At 38.5% G+C, this 16,099-nt stretch overlaps 1 protein-coding gene across 3 annotated transcripts in view; it reads right to left on the bottom strand.

Moving 5' to 3' along the window:
• The window catches only part of abcd3a (ATP-binding cassette, sub-family D (ALD), member 3a), a 301,524-nt gene that overhangs the window by 127,118 nt on the left and 158,307 nt on the right, over window positions 1-16,099 (bottom strand). For all 3 annotated transcript variants that reach the window (XM_077508600.1, XM_077508601.1, XM_077508602.1), the window contains 3 exons: window positions 12,519-12,584; window positions 12,066-12,155; window positions 8,557-8,676 (listed from right to left, as the gene is read on the bottom strand). In XM_077508600.1, coding sequence (XP_077364726.1) covers window positions 8,557-8,676; window positions 12,066-12,155; window positions 12,519-12,584 — 276 coding nt within the window. The remainder of the gene's footprint in view (window positions 1-8,556; window positions 8,677-12,065; window positions 12,156-12,518; window positions 12,585-16,099) is intronic.

Here is a 16,099-nt window from a genome sequence, read left to right as displayed (position 1 = left end):
AAAAATTGGCAGGCACGTGTAGCACCCCGAGACGCACAAAAAAGTCTATTGGGACCATGTAGCTAAAATGTACAGGAAGTGAGCTATGAATTTTTTAATGTCCAATTTTGGCCTATTTTGGCACATTCACTGTGGTCATGCTTTTTCCCCCTTTGCAAACATTTTTCATCCAATTGACTTCAAACTTGGCATTTATCATCTCAAGACCTGAGAGAACAACTGGGCAAAACATCTTGCCTTTTTGAAATACTATATGACGGGGGCGGGGCATCAAATATTGCCTTTAAAATTTCATTTGTCCAGAAAGAGCAAATGCTTAATAACTCCCATGTTCAAGCTCCAAAAAATCTCAAACTTCTCAGGCAGCGTAATAGTCACGGCCTGAAAACATCTATATGATAAAATTCAGTTATACATATTGCGCCACCTAGTGGTTACAATAAATGTCATACTTTACGTTTTTAGCTACTGTGCTGAGCTTGTTGAAGGGATCCATTTGAAAATTGGTCAGAAAAGCCTTAAGATGTTGATCATGCCCCACACCGAATATTGTAACTTTTCGCCAAAGGGCGTGGCCGCTACGGTGACGCAAAATCTGAAGATTTTTCGTGAAAATAAAAGCTGCATTAACTTGACCGAGATGATCCTATCTTCTCAAAATTTCACACATTTGATGAGAGTCCAGCCCTAAAGACATCTACTGACTTATATTTCATCTAACTGATAGCGCCACCTAGTGGCTATTTATTTTCTTACGAATTTTCTTCTACGTTTTTCTCCAAACACGTTAACTGGACCTACCTCATATTTGCTCAGATGAGGGTTTCGGCCTTCATGATGTCACAACACGAAGTTTGTGAGTTTTCGCGAATTGCTGTGGGTGTGGCTAAGCGCTGTTCGCCAAGAAAACAACGCCAGTTTTGAGGGTCTAAACATGCACAGAAACTCATGAAACTTGGCACACACATCTGGCCTGGTAAAATGAGCAATATTTTATTGTTGATTGTGCTATTTTTACAAAAATGACTCAATAGCGCCCCCGAGAAGTTTTTAACGAAGCAGCCCCGGTTGTACGTTTAAGCAAGAACGACGAATATTTTTAGGTGTATGAGGGAGCCCAAGACCTACAAAAAAGTCTCTTGGACGCATATGCTAAAATGAACAGGAAGTTGGCTACGAATTTTTGAATGTCCCATTTTTGACTATTTTTGCACATTCACAGGGGGCAGACTTTTGCCCACTTCTCCTACACGTTTCATCTGACTGAGTTAAGACTTGACCTGGACCATGTCAAGACCTGAGCCAACGACAGGGGGAAAAATCTTGACCTTTCGAAATACTATATGATGAAGGCGGGGCATCAAAATTTGTGTTTCGCACTGAAAAAGGATATGCTTAATAACTCCCCGGTACATGCTCCAAAAAATCCCAAACTTGACATGTATGTTTATCGTCAAGGCCTGAAGCTATCTCTATGACAACATTCAGTTATATATGCAGCGCCACCTAGCCCTTGAGGCATAAAAAAAAAATACCCCACATACGGTATTTTGTACAAAAAATGTAAACTCATTCTAAGTGTGATAACTAAGTCATTTATGAATATTATTTTAGTTTCCACCACTCAAAATGTTCACTGGCATCAGACTTATCCAAACATATATATATTTTTATTTATTTTTGATAGCCTCTGTGGACATTAAAAGCAATATCGTGAATGAAGGATATGCTTAATAACTCCACGGTACATGCTCCAAAAAAAATCCCACACTTGACATGTATGCTTATAATCAAGGCCTGAAGGTATCTCGATGACAACATTCAGTTATAAATACAGCGCCACCTAGCCCTTGAGGCTTATATAAAAAAAAAAAACCCACATACGGTATTTTGTACAAAAAATGTAAACTCATTCTAAGTGTGATGACTAAGTCATTTATGAATATTCTTTTAGTTTCCACCACTCAAATTGTTCACTGGCTTCACACCGATCCAAACGTATGTACGTTTCCATTTTGTTTTATTCATTTTTGATTGCCCCTTTGGACAATAAAAGTAACATTGTGTAATGAGTACAACGAGCGATGATGTATATATACACTTTTACAAAAAATACCAATCAGGGCAACTCATTGCCTAAAAATAAAAAAGGACGCAGATTTTTGCAGGTCTTAACAATCCCCAAAACCCGTTGAGCTTGATACACACTGGCAAAAAAAATATTCTACATGTAAACGTTTATTATGCCATTTTCAAAGAAATTTTGCTTCCAATATGCCAGTACCCTAACGTGCAAGTACCCTAACGTGCAAGTACCTCAACGTGCAAGGACTCCAACGTGGCCCGGGCTGCGAGGGCCCTTTATAGCTGCTCGCAGCTCTAGTTAGGGCCCGAGCAGCGACCGCTGCGAGGTCCCTATTGTTTTTGTAAAAATTATTATTATTAGGGCCCGAGCAGCGACCGCTGCGAGGTCCCTCTTGTTTTTGTAAGAATTATTATTATTATTATTATTATTATTCTTCTCCGTAAACGATCGCATTTTTGAGTACCTAAACATTCACGAAAACTCACCAAACTTTGCACACTCCTCAGGCCCGGCGAAAAATTTTATATTATGAAGTCGTCATAACAACGCGACTCTATAGCGCCCCCTAGTGTAGAAAAATAAAAACCAAGCCTGGCACGTTTGAGCTAGAGCAACGAAAATTGGCAGGCACGTGTAGCACCCCGAGACGCACAAAAAAGTCTATTGGGACCATGTAGCTAAAATGTACAGGAAATGAGCTATGAATTTTTTTATGTCCAATTTTGGCCTATTTTGGCACATTCACTGTGGTCATGCTTTTTCCCCCTCTGCAAACATTTTTCATCCAATTCACATCAAACTTGGCATTTATCATCTCAAGACCTGAGAGAACAACTGGGCAAAAAGTCTTGCCTTTTCGAAATACTATATGATGGGGGCGGGGCATCAAATATTGTCTTTAAAATTTCATTTGTCCAGAAAGAGCAAATGCTTAATAACTCCCATGTTCAAGCTCCAAAAAATCTCAAACTTCTCAGGCAACGTAATAGTCACGGCCTGAAAACATCTATATGATAAAATTCAGTTATACATATAGCGCCACCTAGTGGTGATAATAAATGTCATACTTTACGTTTTTAGCTACTGCGCTGAGCTCGTTGAAGGGATCCAGTTGAAAGTTGGTCAGAAAAGCCTTAAGATGTTGATCATGCCCAACACCGAATATTGTAACTTTTCGCCAAAGGGCGTGGCCGCTACGGTGCCGCAAAGTCTGAAGATTTTTCGTGACAATAAAAGCTGCATGAACTTGACCGAGATGATCCTATCTTCTCAAAATTTCACACATTTGATGAGAGTCCAGCCCTAAAGACATCTACGAACTTATATTTCATCTTACTGATAGCGCCACCTAGTGGCAATTTTTTTTCTTACGAATTTTCTTGTACATTTTTTCTCCAAACACGTTAACTGGACCAACCTCATATTTGCTCAGATGAGGGTTTCGGCCTTCATGATGTCACAACACGAAGTTTGTGAGTTTTCGCGAATCGCTGTGGGCGTGGCTAAGCACTGTTCGCCAAGAAAACAACGCCAGTTTTGAGGGTCTAAACATGCGCAGAAACTCATGAAACTTGGCACACACATCTGGCCTGGTAAAATGAACAATATTTTATTGTTGATTGTGCTATTTTTACAAAAATGACTCAATAGCGCCCCCTAGAAATTTTTAACGAAGCAGCCCCGATTGTACGTTTAAGCAAGATCTACGAAAATTTTTACGTGTATGAGGGAGCCAAAGACCTACAAAAAAGTCTCTTGGACCCACATGCTAAAATGAACAGGAAGTGAGCTACGAATTTTTGAATGTCCCATTTTTGACGATTTTTGCACATTTTCAGGGGGCATACTTTTGCCCACTTCTCCTACACGTTTTATCCGACTGACTTATGACTTGACCTGGACCATGCCAAGACCTGAGCCAACAACAGACGGAAAAATCTTGACTTTTGGAAATACTATATGATGAGGGCGGGGCATCAAAATTTGTGTTTCGCACTGAAAAAGGATATGCTTAATAACTCCCCGATACATGCTCCAAAAAATCCCAAACTTGACATGTATGTTTATCGTCAAGGCCTGAAGGTATCTCTATGACAACATTCAGTTATATATGCAGCGCCACCTAGCCCTTGAGGCATGAAAAAAAAATACCCCACTTACGGTATTTTGTACAAAAAATGTAAACTCATTCTAAGTGTGATAACTAAGTCATTTAGGAATATTCTTTTACCTTCCACCACTCAAAATATTCACTGGCATCAGACCTAACCAAACATACATATTTTTGTTATTTAGTTTTATGTATTTTTGATAGCCTCTATGGACATTAAAAGCAGTATCGTGAATGAAGGCTATGCTTAATAACTCCCAGGTACATGCTCCAAAAAATCCCATATTTGAAATGTATATTTAGAGTAAAGGCCTGAAGGTATCTCTATGACAAAATTCAGTTATAAATACAGCGCCACCTAGTCCTTGAGGCATAAAAAAAAATGCCTCACTTACGGTATTTTTGCAAAAATTGTAAACTCATTGTAAGTGTGATAACTAAGTCATTTATGAATATTCTTTTACTTTCCACCACTCAATATGTTCACTGGTATCAGACCGATCCAAACATACGTATTTTTTATTTAGTTTTATTTTTTTTTTGATCGCCTCTATGGACAATAAAAGCAACATTGTGCAATGAGTACGAGCGATGATGTGTGTATATATACTTTTACGAAAAATACCAATCAGAGCAACTCATTGCCTAAAAATAAAAAAAAGACGCTGATTTTTGCAGATCTTAACAATCACCAAAACCCATTGAGCTTGACACACTCATCACACCTGGCAAAAATAAATAAAAAATCCACATGTTTATCATGCCATTTTCAAAGAAATTCTGCTTCCAATGTGCCAGTACCCCAATGTGCAAGTTCCCCAACGTGCAAGTACCCCAACGTGGCCCGGGCTGCGAGGGCCCTTTATAGCTGCTCGCAGCTCTAGTTATTCTTCTTCTTCTTCTTCTTTATTCTCCGCAAACGATCGCGATTTTGGGTACCTAAACATTCACGAAAACTCACCGAACTTTGCACACTCCTCAGGCCCGGCGAAAAATTTGATATTATTAAGTCGTCATAACAATGCGACTCAATAGCGCCCCCTAGCGTAGAAAAATAAAAACCAAGCCCGGCACGTTTGAACTAGGGCAACAAAAATTGGCAGGCACGTGTAGCACCCCGAGACGCACAAAAAAGTCTATTGGGACCATGTAGCTAAAATGTACAGGAAGTGAGCTATGAATTTTTTTATGTCCAATTTTGGCCTATTTTGGCACATTCACTGTGGTCATGCTTTTTCCCCCTTTGCAAACATTTTTCATCCAATTGACTTCAAACTTGGCATTTATCATCTCAAGACCTGAGAGAACAACTGGGCAAAAAGTCTTGCCTTTTCGAAATACTATATGATGGGGGCGGGGCATCAAATATTGTCTTTAAAATTTCATTTGTCCAGAAAGAGCAAATGCTTAATAACTCCCATGTTCAAGCTCCAAAAAATCTCAAACTTCTCAGGCAACGTAATAGTCACGGCCTGAAAACATGTATATGATAAAATTCAGTTATACATATAGCGCCACCTAGTGGTTACAATAAATGTCATACTTTACGTTTTTAGCTACTGTGCTGAGCTTGTTGAAGGGATCCATTTGAAAATTGGTCAGAAAAGCCTTAAGATGTTGATCATGCCCCACACCGAATATTGTAACTTTTCGCCAAAGGGCGTGGCCGCTACGGTGACGCAAAGTCTGAAGATTTTTCGTGAAAATAAAAGCTGCATTAACTTGACCGAGATGATCCTATCTTCTCAAAATTTCACACATTTGATGAGAGTCCAGCTCTAAAGACATCTACTAACTTACATTTCATCTAACTGATAGCGCCACCCAGTGGCAATTTTTTTTCTTACGAATTTTCTTCTACGTTTTTCTCCAAACACGTTAACTGGACCTACCTCATATTTGCTCAGATGAGGGTTTCGGCCTTCATGATGTCACAACACGAAGTTTGTGAGTTTTCGCGAATTGCTGTGGGCGTGGCTAAGCGCTGTTCGCCAAGAAAACAACGCCAGTTTTGAGGGTCTAAACATGCACAGAAACTCCTGAAACTTGGCACACACATCTGGCCTGGTAAAATGAGCAATATTTTATTGTTGATTGTGCTATTTTTACAAAAATGACTCAATAGCGCCCCCTCGAAATTTTTAACGAAGCAGCCCCGGTTGTACGTTTAAGCAAGAACGACGAATATTTTTAGGTGTATGAGGGAGCCCAAGACCTACAAAAAAGTCTCTTGTACCCATATGCTAAAATGAACAGGAAGTGAGCTACGAATTTTTGAATGTCCCATTTTTGACGATTTTTGCACATTCACAGGGGGCAGACTTTTGCCCACTTCTCCTACACGTTTCATCCGACTGAGTTAAGACTTGGCCTGGACCATGTCAAGACCTGAGCCAACGAAAGGGGGAAAAATTTTGACTTTTCGAAATACTATATGATGAGGGCGGGGAATCAAAATTTGTGTTTCGCAATGAAAAAGGATATGCTTGATAACTCCCCGGTACATGCTCCAAAAAATCCCAAACTTGACATGTATGTTTATCATCAAGGCCTGAAGTTATCTCTATGACAACATTCAGTTATATATGCAGCGCCACCTAGCCCTTGAGGCTTATATAAAAAAAAAAAAAAAATACCCCACATACGGTATTTTGTACAAAATATGTACACTCATTCTAAGTGTGATAACTAAGTCATTTATGAATATTCTTTTAGTTTCCACCACTCAAATTGTTCACTGGCTTGACACCGATCCAAACGTATGTATGTTTCCATTTTGTTTTATTCATTTTTGATTGCCCCTTTGGACAATAAAAGTAACATTGTGCAATGAGTACAACGAGCGATGATGTGTATATACATTTTTACAAAAAAATACCAATCAGGGCAACTCATTGCCTAAAAATAAAAAAGGACGCTGATTTTTGCAGGTCTTAACAATCACCAAAACCCGTTGAGCTTGACACACACACTGGCAAAAAATATTCTACATGTAAACGTTTATTATGCCATTTTCAAAGAAATTTTGCTTCCAATATGCCAGTACCCCAATGTGCCAGTACCCCAACATGCAAGTACCACAACGTGCAAGGACCCCAACGTGGCCCGGGCTGTGAGGGCCCTTTATAGCTGCTCGCAGCTCTAGTTATTATTATTATTGTGTGAAGGCTGGATTCACTCCGTTTCAATTTCAATCTATTCCCAATATTCGCGCCAAGTGTGCTTCCATTTTTCTTATTCCCAGGATTCACGCCTTACCCACAATTCCCGATTTCGTAAACGATTTTTTCCCCATTCATTCCTATTGGGAAATTCTACATTTCACATTTACTTCCACATTTTTCATCCGATTCACTTCATTCCAACTTCAATATATTCGAGTAATTCACGTACACACATTTCGACTACTAAATTTCTGGTATCGTGACATCCCTAATTTGCAAATGCACATTTTGTGTACGTGTTTCACTTTATAGAGCACAAAAGATGACTAAATGTGTTGTTGATGTGATGATGATGATAATCATGATTTCATCTTTACAAAATGCATTACAAATGATAAACACATTATATAAGGTGTGACCAAATTGTTGTATGGTGATATTTACTGCATTTGTTTCCCAATTGTTGTGAGAAACCATTAACATGATAAGTGTCTTCACATTAATGGATATCCTTAGTTATTAACTCATTTGCTCCAAAAACAAAACACATAAATACGTTTTTGTTGTTTTTTATGTTTGTTTGTTTTTTAGAGCAAACAGAAGGCTTTGATGCAGCCTCTGAACTGAAGAGAATACTTGAAGCAATGGTAGTTATTACAAAAACGGCAGCAGAGTATAAGAGATCAACCCGGGCCATGTTGCAACCAGGTCTTTTCCCCACTGTTTGAAACAGATTTGTGAATAATGATGAAACTTCGCTATATTCTAATGTTAATTGCTGCAAAACGGAAACTGATAGAAATATACTTTTTTTTTCCGTGACTCTTATCTTTCTTTTGCTAGGTTTCATGTTTTTATAGCTAAGAACACAATAGTCTGCGGGCCTTGCAAAATCAGTCAAAATCCAGTAAAACAAAGCAAAGTAAAAATGGCTGGGAATGAATGAGTTAATAACATGGAATAATAACAGTAGCCCGTAGGCAGTATTGTGACCCGTTTTGGGCTTTTTGATGGTTCTGACCAAGCCATCATAATAAGCTACTGCCTACGGGCTATTCGAAAATTTGAGCAAACAAGTGTGTTTCAAACTGGTAACCTTTTGTATCAATCTACTCAAGGACTAGCTCTCAACTTTAAAAAGGTTGGCAAAACTTGGATTTGAGTGATAATTGTAAACATGAGAGGTGAATACTTACAGCCATCCTCTGTTTTTCTCCTCCACTGAAAACATCCATCCAGTCCTGTACTGAGTCCCAACCGCCCTCCCTGCTTAAGATGTGGCCCAGCTGAACATTATCCAAGTACTCCTTCAATACCTGGAGTAATATGGAACAGAAATAATGCAATTACTGTACAGACTGTTTCTTGTGACACATAACACAAGAAAGTTCTGTTAAACTTCCAATTGGGTAAAGCAGGGTTTAAAAAATAAAATAATCAATATTGAATCAATTTGCCTTTGAGTCTGATATTGATTCTTGAAGCCATGAATCGATTATTGTAATATTTCTTTTCCCATAAAGTCATAAGAAAAAAACAATTTAAGGCCGTTTTTTTGTATCTTACTGTTTAACTGTTCACATGAATTTACAAGTATTTTCTTGCATTTATGAAAGGCCTGTCTTATTGCAGTTTAAGAATATTCAGAATCTTTATCATTTCTATTTACAATTATTACATTTGAGTTATTGTATTTCCGCTACATTTAGAGATTTTGGAATTCGGTGCACATAAAAGGCGCACATTATTATAAGTCACTGATTATAAGCTTATTATTGTCATGTCTGGGGTCACGCCCGGGTTAAGTTTGAGTTCATTACCTGTTAAGTTGGGTTCACGACTGTGAGGTCAAGTGTCTGTTTTGTACTGATATAACAAGTGTCTGTTTTGAACTGATGTAACCATCATCTAGTTTCAACCAATTTTAGGCTACGTGATGTCAATTTTTAATCCTTTAGGTGGTGTCTGGACCTATGTGTCCTTTAGTCCTTTACTTGCTAAAACCAATCAGATTGATTCACTGTCTGTAGGTGCAGTCTGAGAATTGTGTGTGTTTGGCCGGATTATTGCTTTCTGTTCTCTGTGCAACTCTGTTTCTCGTCTCGTCAGGTTTGTTCCACGCCTTTCGATGTGAATAAATAGTTAAAACCTTATTTGTGCCTGCGCTTTGGGATCCAACCTCCAGCACATGGCAATTATAAGTACCTGAGCGTGCATTGAATACACCGCTTTGTGTCTGAGTCCCCAAGCCTCGATGACCCGATTCGCCTCTTCGTCACTTTTTGGTTTTCCAACTTTCCTTTTTTTTTTCTTTCCCATTTTTCATTTTCAATTTTCCTTCTGCCAAGTTGGCTGCTTTATTATATATATATATATATATATATATATATATATATATATATATATATATATATATATATATATATATATATATATATATGTATATATATATATATATATATATATATATATATACACATGTATATATGTATATATATATATATATATATATATATATATATATAGAATGTATATGTATATATATTAGGGGTGTTAAAAAAAAAAATCGATTCGGCGATATATCGCGATACTACATCGCGCGATTCTCGAATCGATTCAATAATCGGCAGAATCGATTTTTTTTTTTTTTTTTTTTTTTTTTTTTTTTTTTAGGATTCACACCTTGAGCATGGAAGAATGTTATATGAACGGAACATTAAGCCTTAATATTTTATTTTAATGCTGTTCAAACATGAAACAGATTACAACCTCTATAAGTCTGAAATTTCATATAAATAAATAATACATTTTCATATAAATCTTACACTCTACAAGCTTACTGATTAGTATTTTCTAAATTTGAATGAAAAAACTCGCAACAATCGACTTATAAATTCGTATCGGGATTAATCGGTATCGAATCGAATCGTGACCTGTGAATCGTGATACGAATCGAATCGTCAGGTACTAGGCAATTCACACCCCTAATATATATATATATATATATATATATATATATATATATATATATATATATATATATATATATATATATATATATATATATATATATATATATATATATATATATGTATATATATATATATATATACACATACATATATATATATATATATATATATATATACACATACATATACATATATACATATACACATACATATCTATACATATACACATATACATATATATATATATATACACATATATACACACACACATATATATATATATATATATATATATTTTTTTTTTATTAAGGGTGTAACAAAAACTGATTCGAACCGGAAATCCGATATTGAGTTTAACGATGCGAGTGCGCCGGCACACAGACTACTGTATCGGTCTAAAAATAGCTTGTGCCGGTCCATGGCCCGATCAAGACATCATAAATCGGTTTTATGTTGCTGATATATGAAATCAGGCTTTCTTATAAAACAACCAACAACAACCAGTTGCTCTGGATTCAGTGCCTATCTCAAAATATTAGAATATTTCCTCAGACCAAGTGCAAAAAATGTCATAATCAGCAGCATTAAAACAATAAAAGGCTTGCAATATTTCAGTTGATTTGTAATGAATCCAGAATGTATGGCATTTTTGTTTATTTAATTGCATTACAGAAAATAAAGGACTTTATCACAATATTCTAATTTTCTGAGACAGTCCTGTATCTATCTATCTATCTATCTAATTGTAATTGTTTTAAGTTAATTAGTTTACATGTAGTAAGGTGGCACTTTGTAAAAGATATTAATTAGTAGTTACAACTTACGAGTGGAGTATTTTATTAGGCAGATGCATGTGAAATGTGAGTTACAAGATTTTGATCATTTTAAATTAAACAAGATATTCAAACCTTTAATGGAGTAACAAAATAATTGTAAATTAATTTGACAATTAACTAATAGTTGAGTTTTCAAATAATCATTGCACCGCTATAGCGAATCGAATCGAAATCCTTCTGAATCGAACCTCTAATCGTTTCATTTTAAAATCGAATCGTCCTAGTATCGGATCGCACCCTCTGTATCGCGATGCGTATCGAATCGTCTTGATTGGAGAGATTTACACCCTTTATATATATATATATATATATATATATATATATATATATATATATATATGTTTGAGTAAAGAAAAACATTTTGTTCCAAATTGAACAATCAATGTAAAGAAAAATGGGAAAATAAAATAATATTAACATTTTGTACATTAACACACAGTACCATGTTAAGATTAAATAAATAAATAAATAAATAATGAATATCTTCCACTCCCCATTTTCTCCCCCTCCTTCGTCTCCATGCAGAGCTTGTTTGAGGAGGGAAAAAAAAAAAAAAAGTTAATTGAAGTCAATTAACTTCAAAGATTCCGCTGGTTAAAATGGTCAAAACGGACAGGTCATCGCCCATGTCTCGAACTTGCCACTAGCTGCCAATTAAAGCTAAACCGCATGTAGCTCATGAGCTGGTTTTGCTGATAGAGATGATACAATGGAGGCTGTGGGTTTGACCCACAAGCCCTTGTGACAATGGCGCTTTGGGGCACCAAAGTAAATTGCTTTATAAAAAGGACTCCATTGACCATTTACGACTAACGTATATTAAGTACTTATCAAAACAGACAGTCAATATACACTTCCACATGTCGGCTTTTAGTGTTAAAGTGTACTTTGTCCCACCTGATCAGATATTCCTTTCCTCTTTTGTTCTTCAAAGGTGTCAGGGTAAATCACTTGGTCCCTCAGAGAACCAAGGGTCATATAGGGTCTCTGGGGAGGTAAAAATAGTGTTGACAAATATAATTTTTCCCATTTAGCATGCTAATGCTAGCTTAGCATGCTAAATGGGAAAAAATAACAAGACAATGCTAAATTAACACACTAACACTAAGTTAACATATTAATGCTAAAGCTAAGTGAGCATGATAATGCTAGGTTAGCATGCTAATGCTAAACTATGCTAATGCTAATGTTACGTTCGCTTAGCATGCTAATGCTAGCTTGCTGACTGATTGAGAGGTAAAGTACACCAACATTTGGCAAACTGTTCTGTGCATTCTGCTTTCCACCTTGCAAGAATCAGCAGTCACATCCAAAATTTCTGTGGAAATTTTTCTTGTTTGCATATATTACCTGTGGAACGTAGAAGAGCTTCCCTCTCTCCGGTTTAGTCAATTGTCCACCAAACAGAGGCCAAAGCTATAAAACACAAAACAGTTATTTTAGAGATCAAATTATGTCAAATGCTTGAGTGCCTTTCACTAGTCGCAGAACAGACTAGATGCCAGCGAGACCAGTATACATGCATAAAATTATACGGCAGAAATATTGTAATACAAATATGTCTGTATCTGTGCATTACAACATTTACTTTACTCTTTATTTAGGAGCATAATGATTGTACTGTGTACTGCCATGTCAATATTTATCATTACAGTAGCAGTGTTATGCTGCGTTCTCACCAAAAGCGAGGGATGGCGATTCGGCGGCGCGTTTGCATTGTAGTCAATGGAGTTCGCGCGCAACGGAACGAAAGTGCGTGGGGCGGCGCGGAGGACGCGTTTCGCGCGTTGGGACGCCGTGCGCAACAGCGAAAATCCGCACATTCGTGACAAAAATCCGCACATTCGTCGAAGTTCAAAAAATTGAACTTTTTTCGCGTTTCACCTCGTGGTAGCCAATCGGCTTCGAGTACGGGCCACGCCACACACAGCGTCCTCTCTGTTGTCACCCTGAGAGCAACAACACGGCCAGCCGTGACGGAATGATGATCAAGAAAGTGCTGGTAAGTCTGTTTACTTGCTTTTGAACTGTACCGAGTTAGCAGTAGTGCTTATTATTAACGCCAAAGCTATTTTTAGCTCAAATGCCGGCCGCCCGATTGCCACTCAAAAAGCGAAAATGCTTTCACGTACCTCAAAAAAGGACAAAATAGTGCCACGGCTGTTAAGTCCCAGGAAAGAAGTGAAAGTAGTTGGCGGCGCTCACTTTTTGTTGACTCGCTAAAGTGCTCCACTTCCTTGTTCACCAAGGGACACGCCTCCTTCGCTCCGGCGAGTACGAAAGCGCGAATGAGCAACAACCGTTCCAAAAACACTCTCCGCGGTGAAACGCTCGCGAATGAAGTAAGTCTGCTACCATCCTTAAGAACTTTAAGAACTACCATCACAAAGGTAAATAAAACGACTTTATTATACAGTCCAATTTATTTATTTAATTACAATACTATAGCACATTTAAGCGGTGAAACGCTCGCGAATGAAGCGTTCCAGTTCGCCTTTTCGGATTTGGTGAGAACGGAGCACAAGATACATTGGTAGCTGTAAAAACTTAACAGTACATCCATCCATCCATCCATCCATTTTCTTCTTCTAAAAAAAATAGACTATATGCATGCAAGTATTCCATACTCTTAAGTTGTGGTTTAATTTTAAAGATGTAGGCTATATGTTCTTTTAATTCAGTTAATTCTTAGAGCGATAAATGTGCATTTTGTCATAATCAGTGAAAAAAAAACATTTGATAATCACTCCATACTGTATGATGTGCTGCATAAGATTTTATGACTTATCTGCTGACATGCTTGAACAAAGCAATGATTTTACCTGCTTTTTTGGTGAGACAACTTGAGTTGCTTGATTTATTTTCACAACAACTTGCTTGATTTATTTTCACACCAACTTGGGACTTGCTTTATTTTTGCCTATCACTATATGCTACTGGCATGGATGGAAAAAGATTCTAAATTTCAGGTCCGATGTTACAGTAAAGTTGTGTTCAAAATAAGAGCAGTGTGTTTATGAAGGTCAAAATTGTAAATTTTTTTTTTTTTTTTGAGAGCTCAGAATTGTGCATTCGGTAGTCTTACCGATTCAACGTCTTATCATCATTGCTCTCTCTTTTTCTTTTTTCTTTTTTACGTGTATGTGTGCGTGCGTTTGCGTGCGTTTGTGGGGGTGCGTTTGGTGCGTGTGGGTGCGTGCATGCAAATACGTGGAAATTTATACTCATTAATTCACCTAAAACCTCATAAAAATCCCATTACCCTTCACCTTAACCAGATACTTCAGAGTCTCGCCAGAGTCGTGAGGTTCAGGAGACCAGAGAAAAGGTCAGAAAAGATAAAAAGAAAAGAAAGACAAATCAAAGTGAAATCCAGCACCGACCAAACACTTCCTGCCTTCCCCATGGTTACAAAATCAAAGTCTTACGCCAACCCCAGAAGCCTCTAAATTCCAACAAATTAAAGAGATCTCAAGAGACCAGAGAAAAAACTAAAGAGAGGAAGGAGGGAAGGATCGATGAGGCAGAGTGAGATCCACAGAAACCAGTACATCCAGTCCATCAAAGTGAAGTCCAGCACCAACCAAACACCTCCTGCGTGGTTACAAAACCAGATTGAGGAGATCTCAAGTGACCAGAGGAAAAACTAAAGAGAGGAAGGAGGGAAGGATAGATAAAGCAAAGTGAGATCCACAGACACCAGCATCCACTGATTCAACGAGCAGTGGGAGGGAGAGGCGAATTCTGTTTGAGTTTCAGTAGATGCTGGTGCGATGGATCTGGCATGTATAAGGACCGCCACCAAAGAAAGGAGCCGTCAACCGCGGCGAAGCAAAGCGAGCACTGCCCCCCCCGGAATCCCCCGAGCGGCGGCAGAACCAAGGCCACCCCCATGCCACCCGGGCGGACACCGGTCGGCGAGCCGACCCAGACGCCCGGAACACCCCCGCCCCCGCCCTGGCCCGCACCCCCGAGCCCAAGGCCGCAGAACGAGGCCCGGCAGGCCCCCACAGCGCTCATAAAAATATGAGCCGGACTTATAAAATCCCGCGGCCCTGACATGTGGTAACTCTAAGATGTTTTTGTTTCCGGAGACTGAATAAAAGGCACGTTATAAATAGTTTCAAGTTTCTGATGTTATCTGGCGTCTTCCCTTCTAAATTAACCAGGCATGGCAGGACAGGACAGGACAGGACCTTACCTTCACTGGCAAGTTCTCTTCAACACAGTAAAAGGCAACCTCGGTAGCGAAAGCATCGGTTACGATACCGCAAGCCAGAGGAGGGTCAAGAAACGACATACCCTCATCCACGAGGTACCGAAATTCTGACTACAGGGAAGGAATCTCCCACATCCATCAATGGATACACCAGTGTATAAATTACGCGATGGTGTGCCAGGCTGCGCATTTGGGACATTTCCGGGCAAGCATTTTGCTACTTCGTCCTTTTCTTCGGAGTTGGCTGAATTGAAGTTTTGGTGCCATCGCGTCAGCGAAAGCCAATCGTTGTCGAATAGTCACCGAATACGTCACACAGCAGACAAAACACAGGAAGTGGTTGTGTGCAGAACATGTAGCATAGCAATGGAGGATAGCTTGATCGTCGCGGTTTGCAGGCACCCGGAGCTGTATGACACGGCAATCTACCTGTACCGGGACAAAAAGGGGATTGCTTGGGGGAAGAAGTGGGGTCGACTTATCTGGTAAGGTTGTTTGTTTCATTGTCAAAGTGTGAACCATGCTAGCAATGCTACAATAAAGTTAGCACCACCTACTGAAGCGGAAATCCCTCCTCTTCCGTTGCGCCGCGGAACAAAACAAATTCCATTGAGACCCCCATGAACAAACAAGCGTGAGACCATTGTGGTGCTGCGATATTTAAGATTCGGTCTGAATGTAGCATTAAAGGTCCCCTCATATGAAATGTTCA

Source organism: Festucalex cinctus, chromosome 20 (genome assembly GCF_051991245.1).
Source record: "Festucalex cinctus isolate MCC-2025b chromosome 20, RoL_Fcin_1.0, whole genome shotgun sequence".
In the NCBI taxonomy this organism is placed as follows: Eukaryota; Metazoa; Chordata; class Actinopteri; order Syngnathiformes; family Syngnathidae; genus Festucalex; species Festucalex cinctus.
This window is presented reverse-complemented; position numbering and strand designations above follow the sequence as displayed.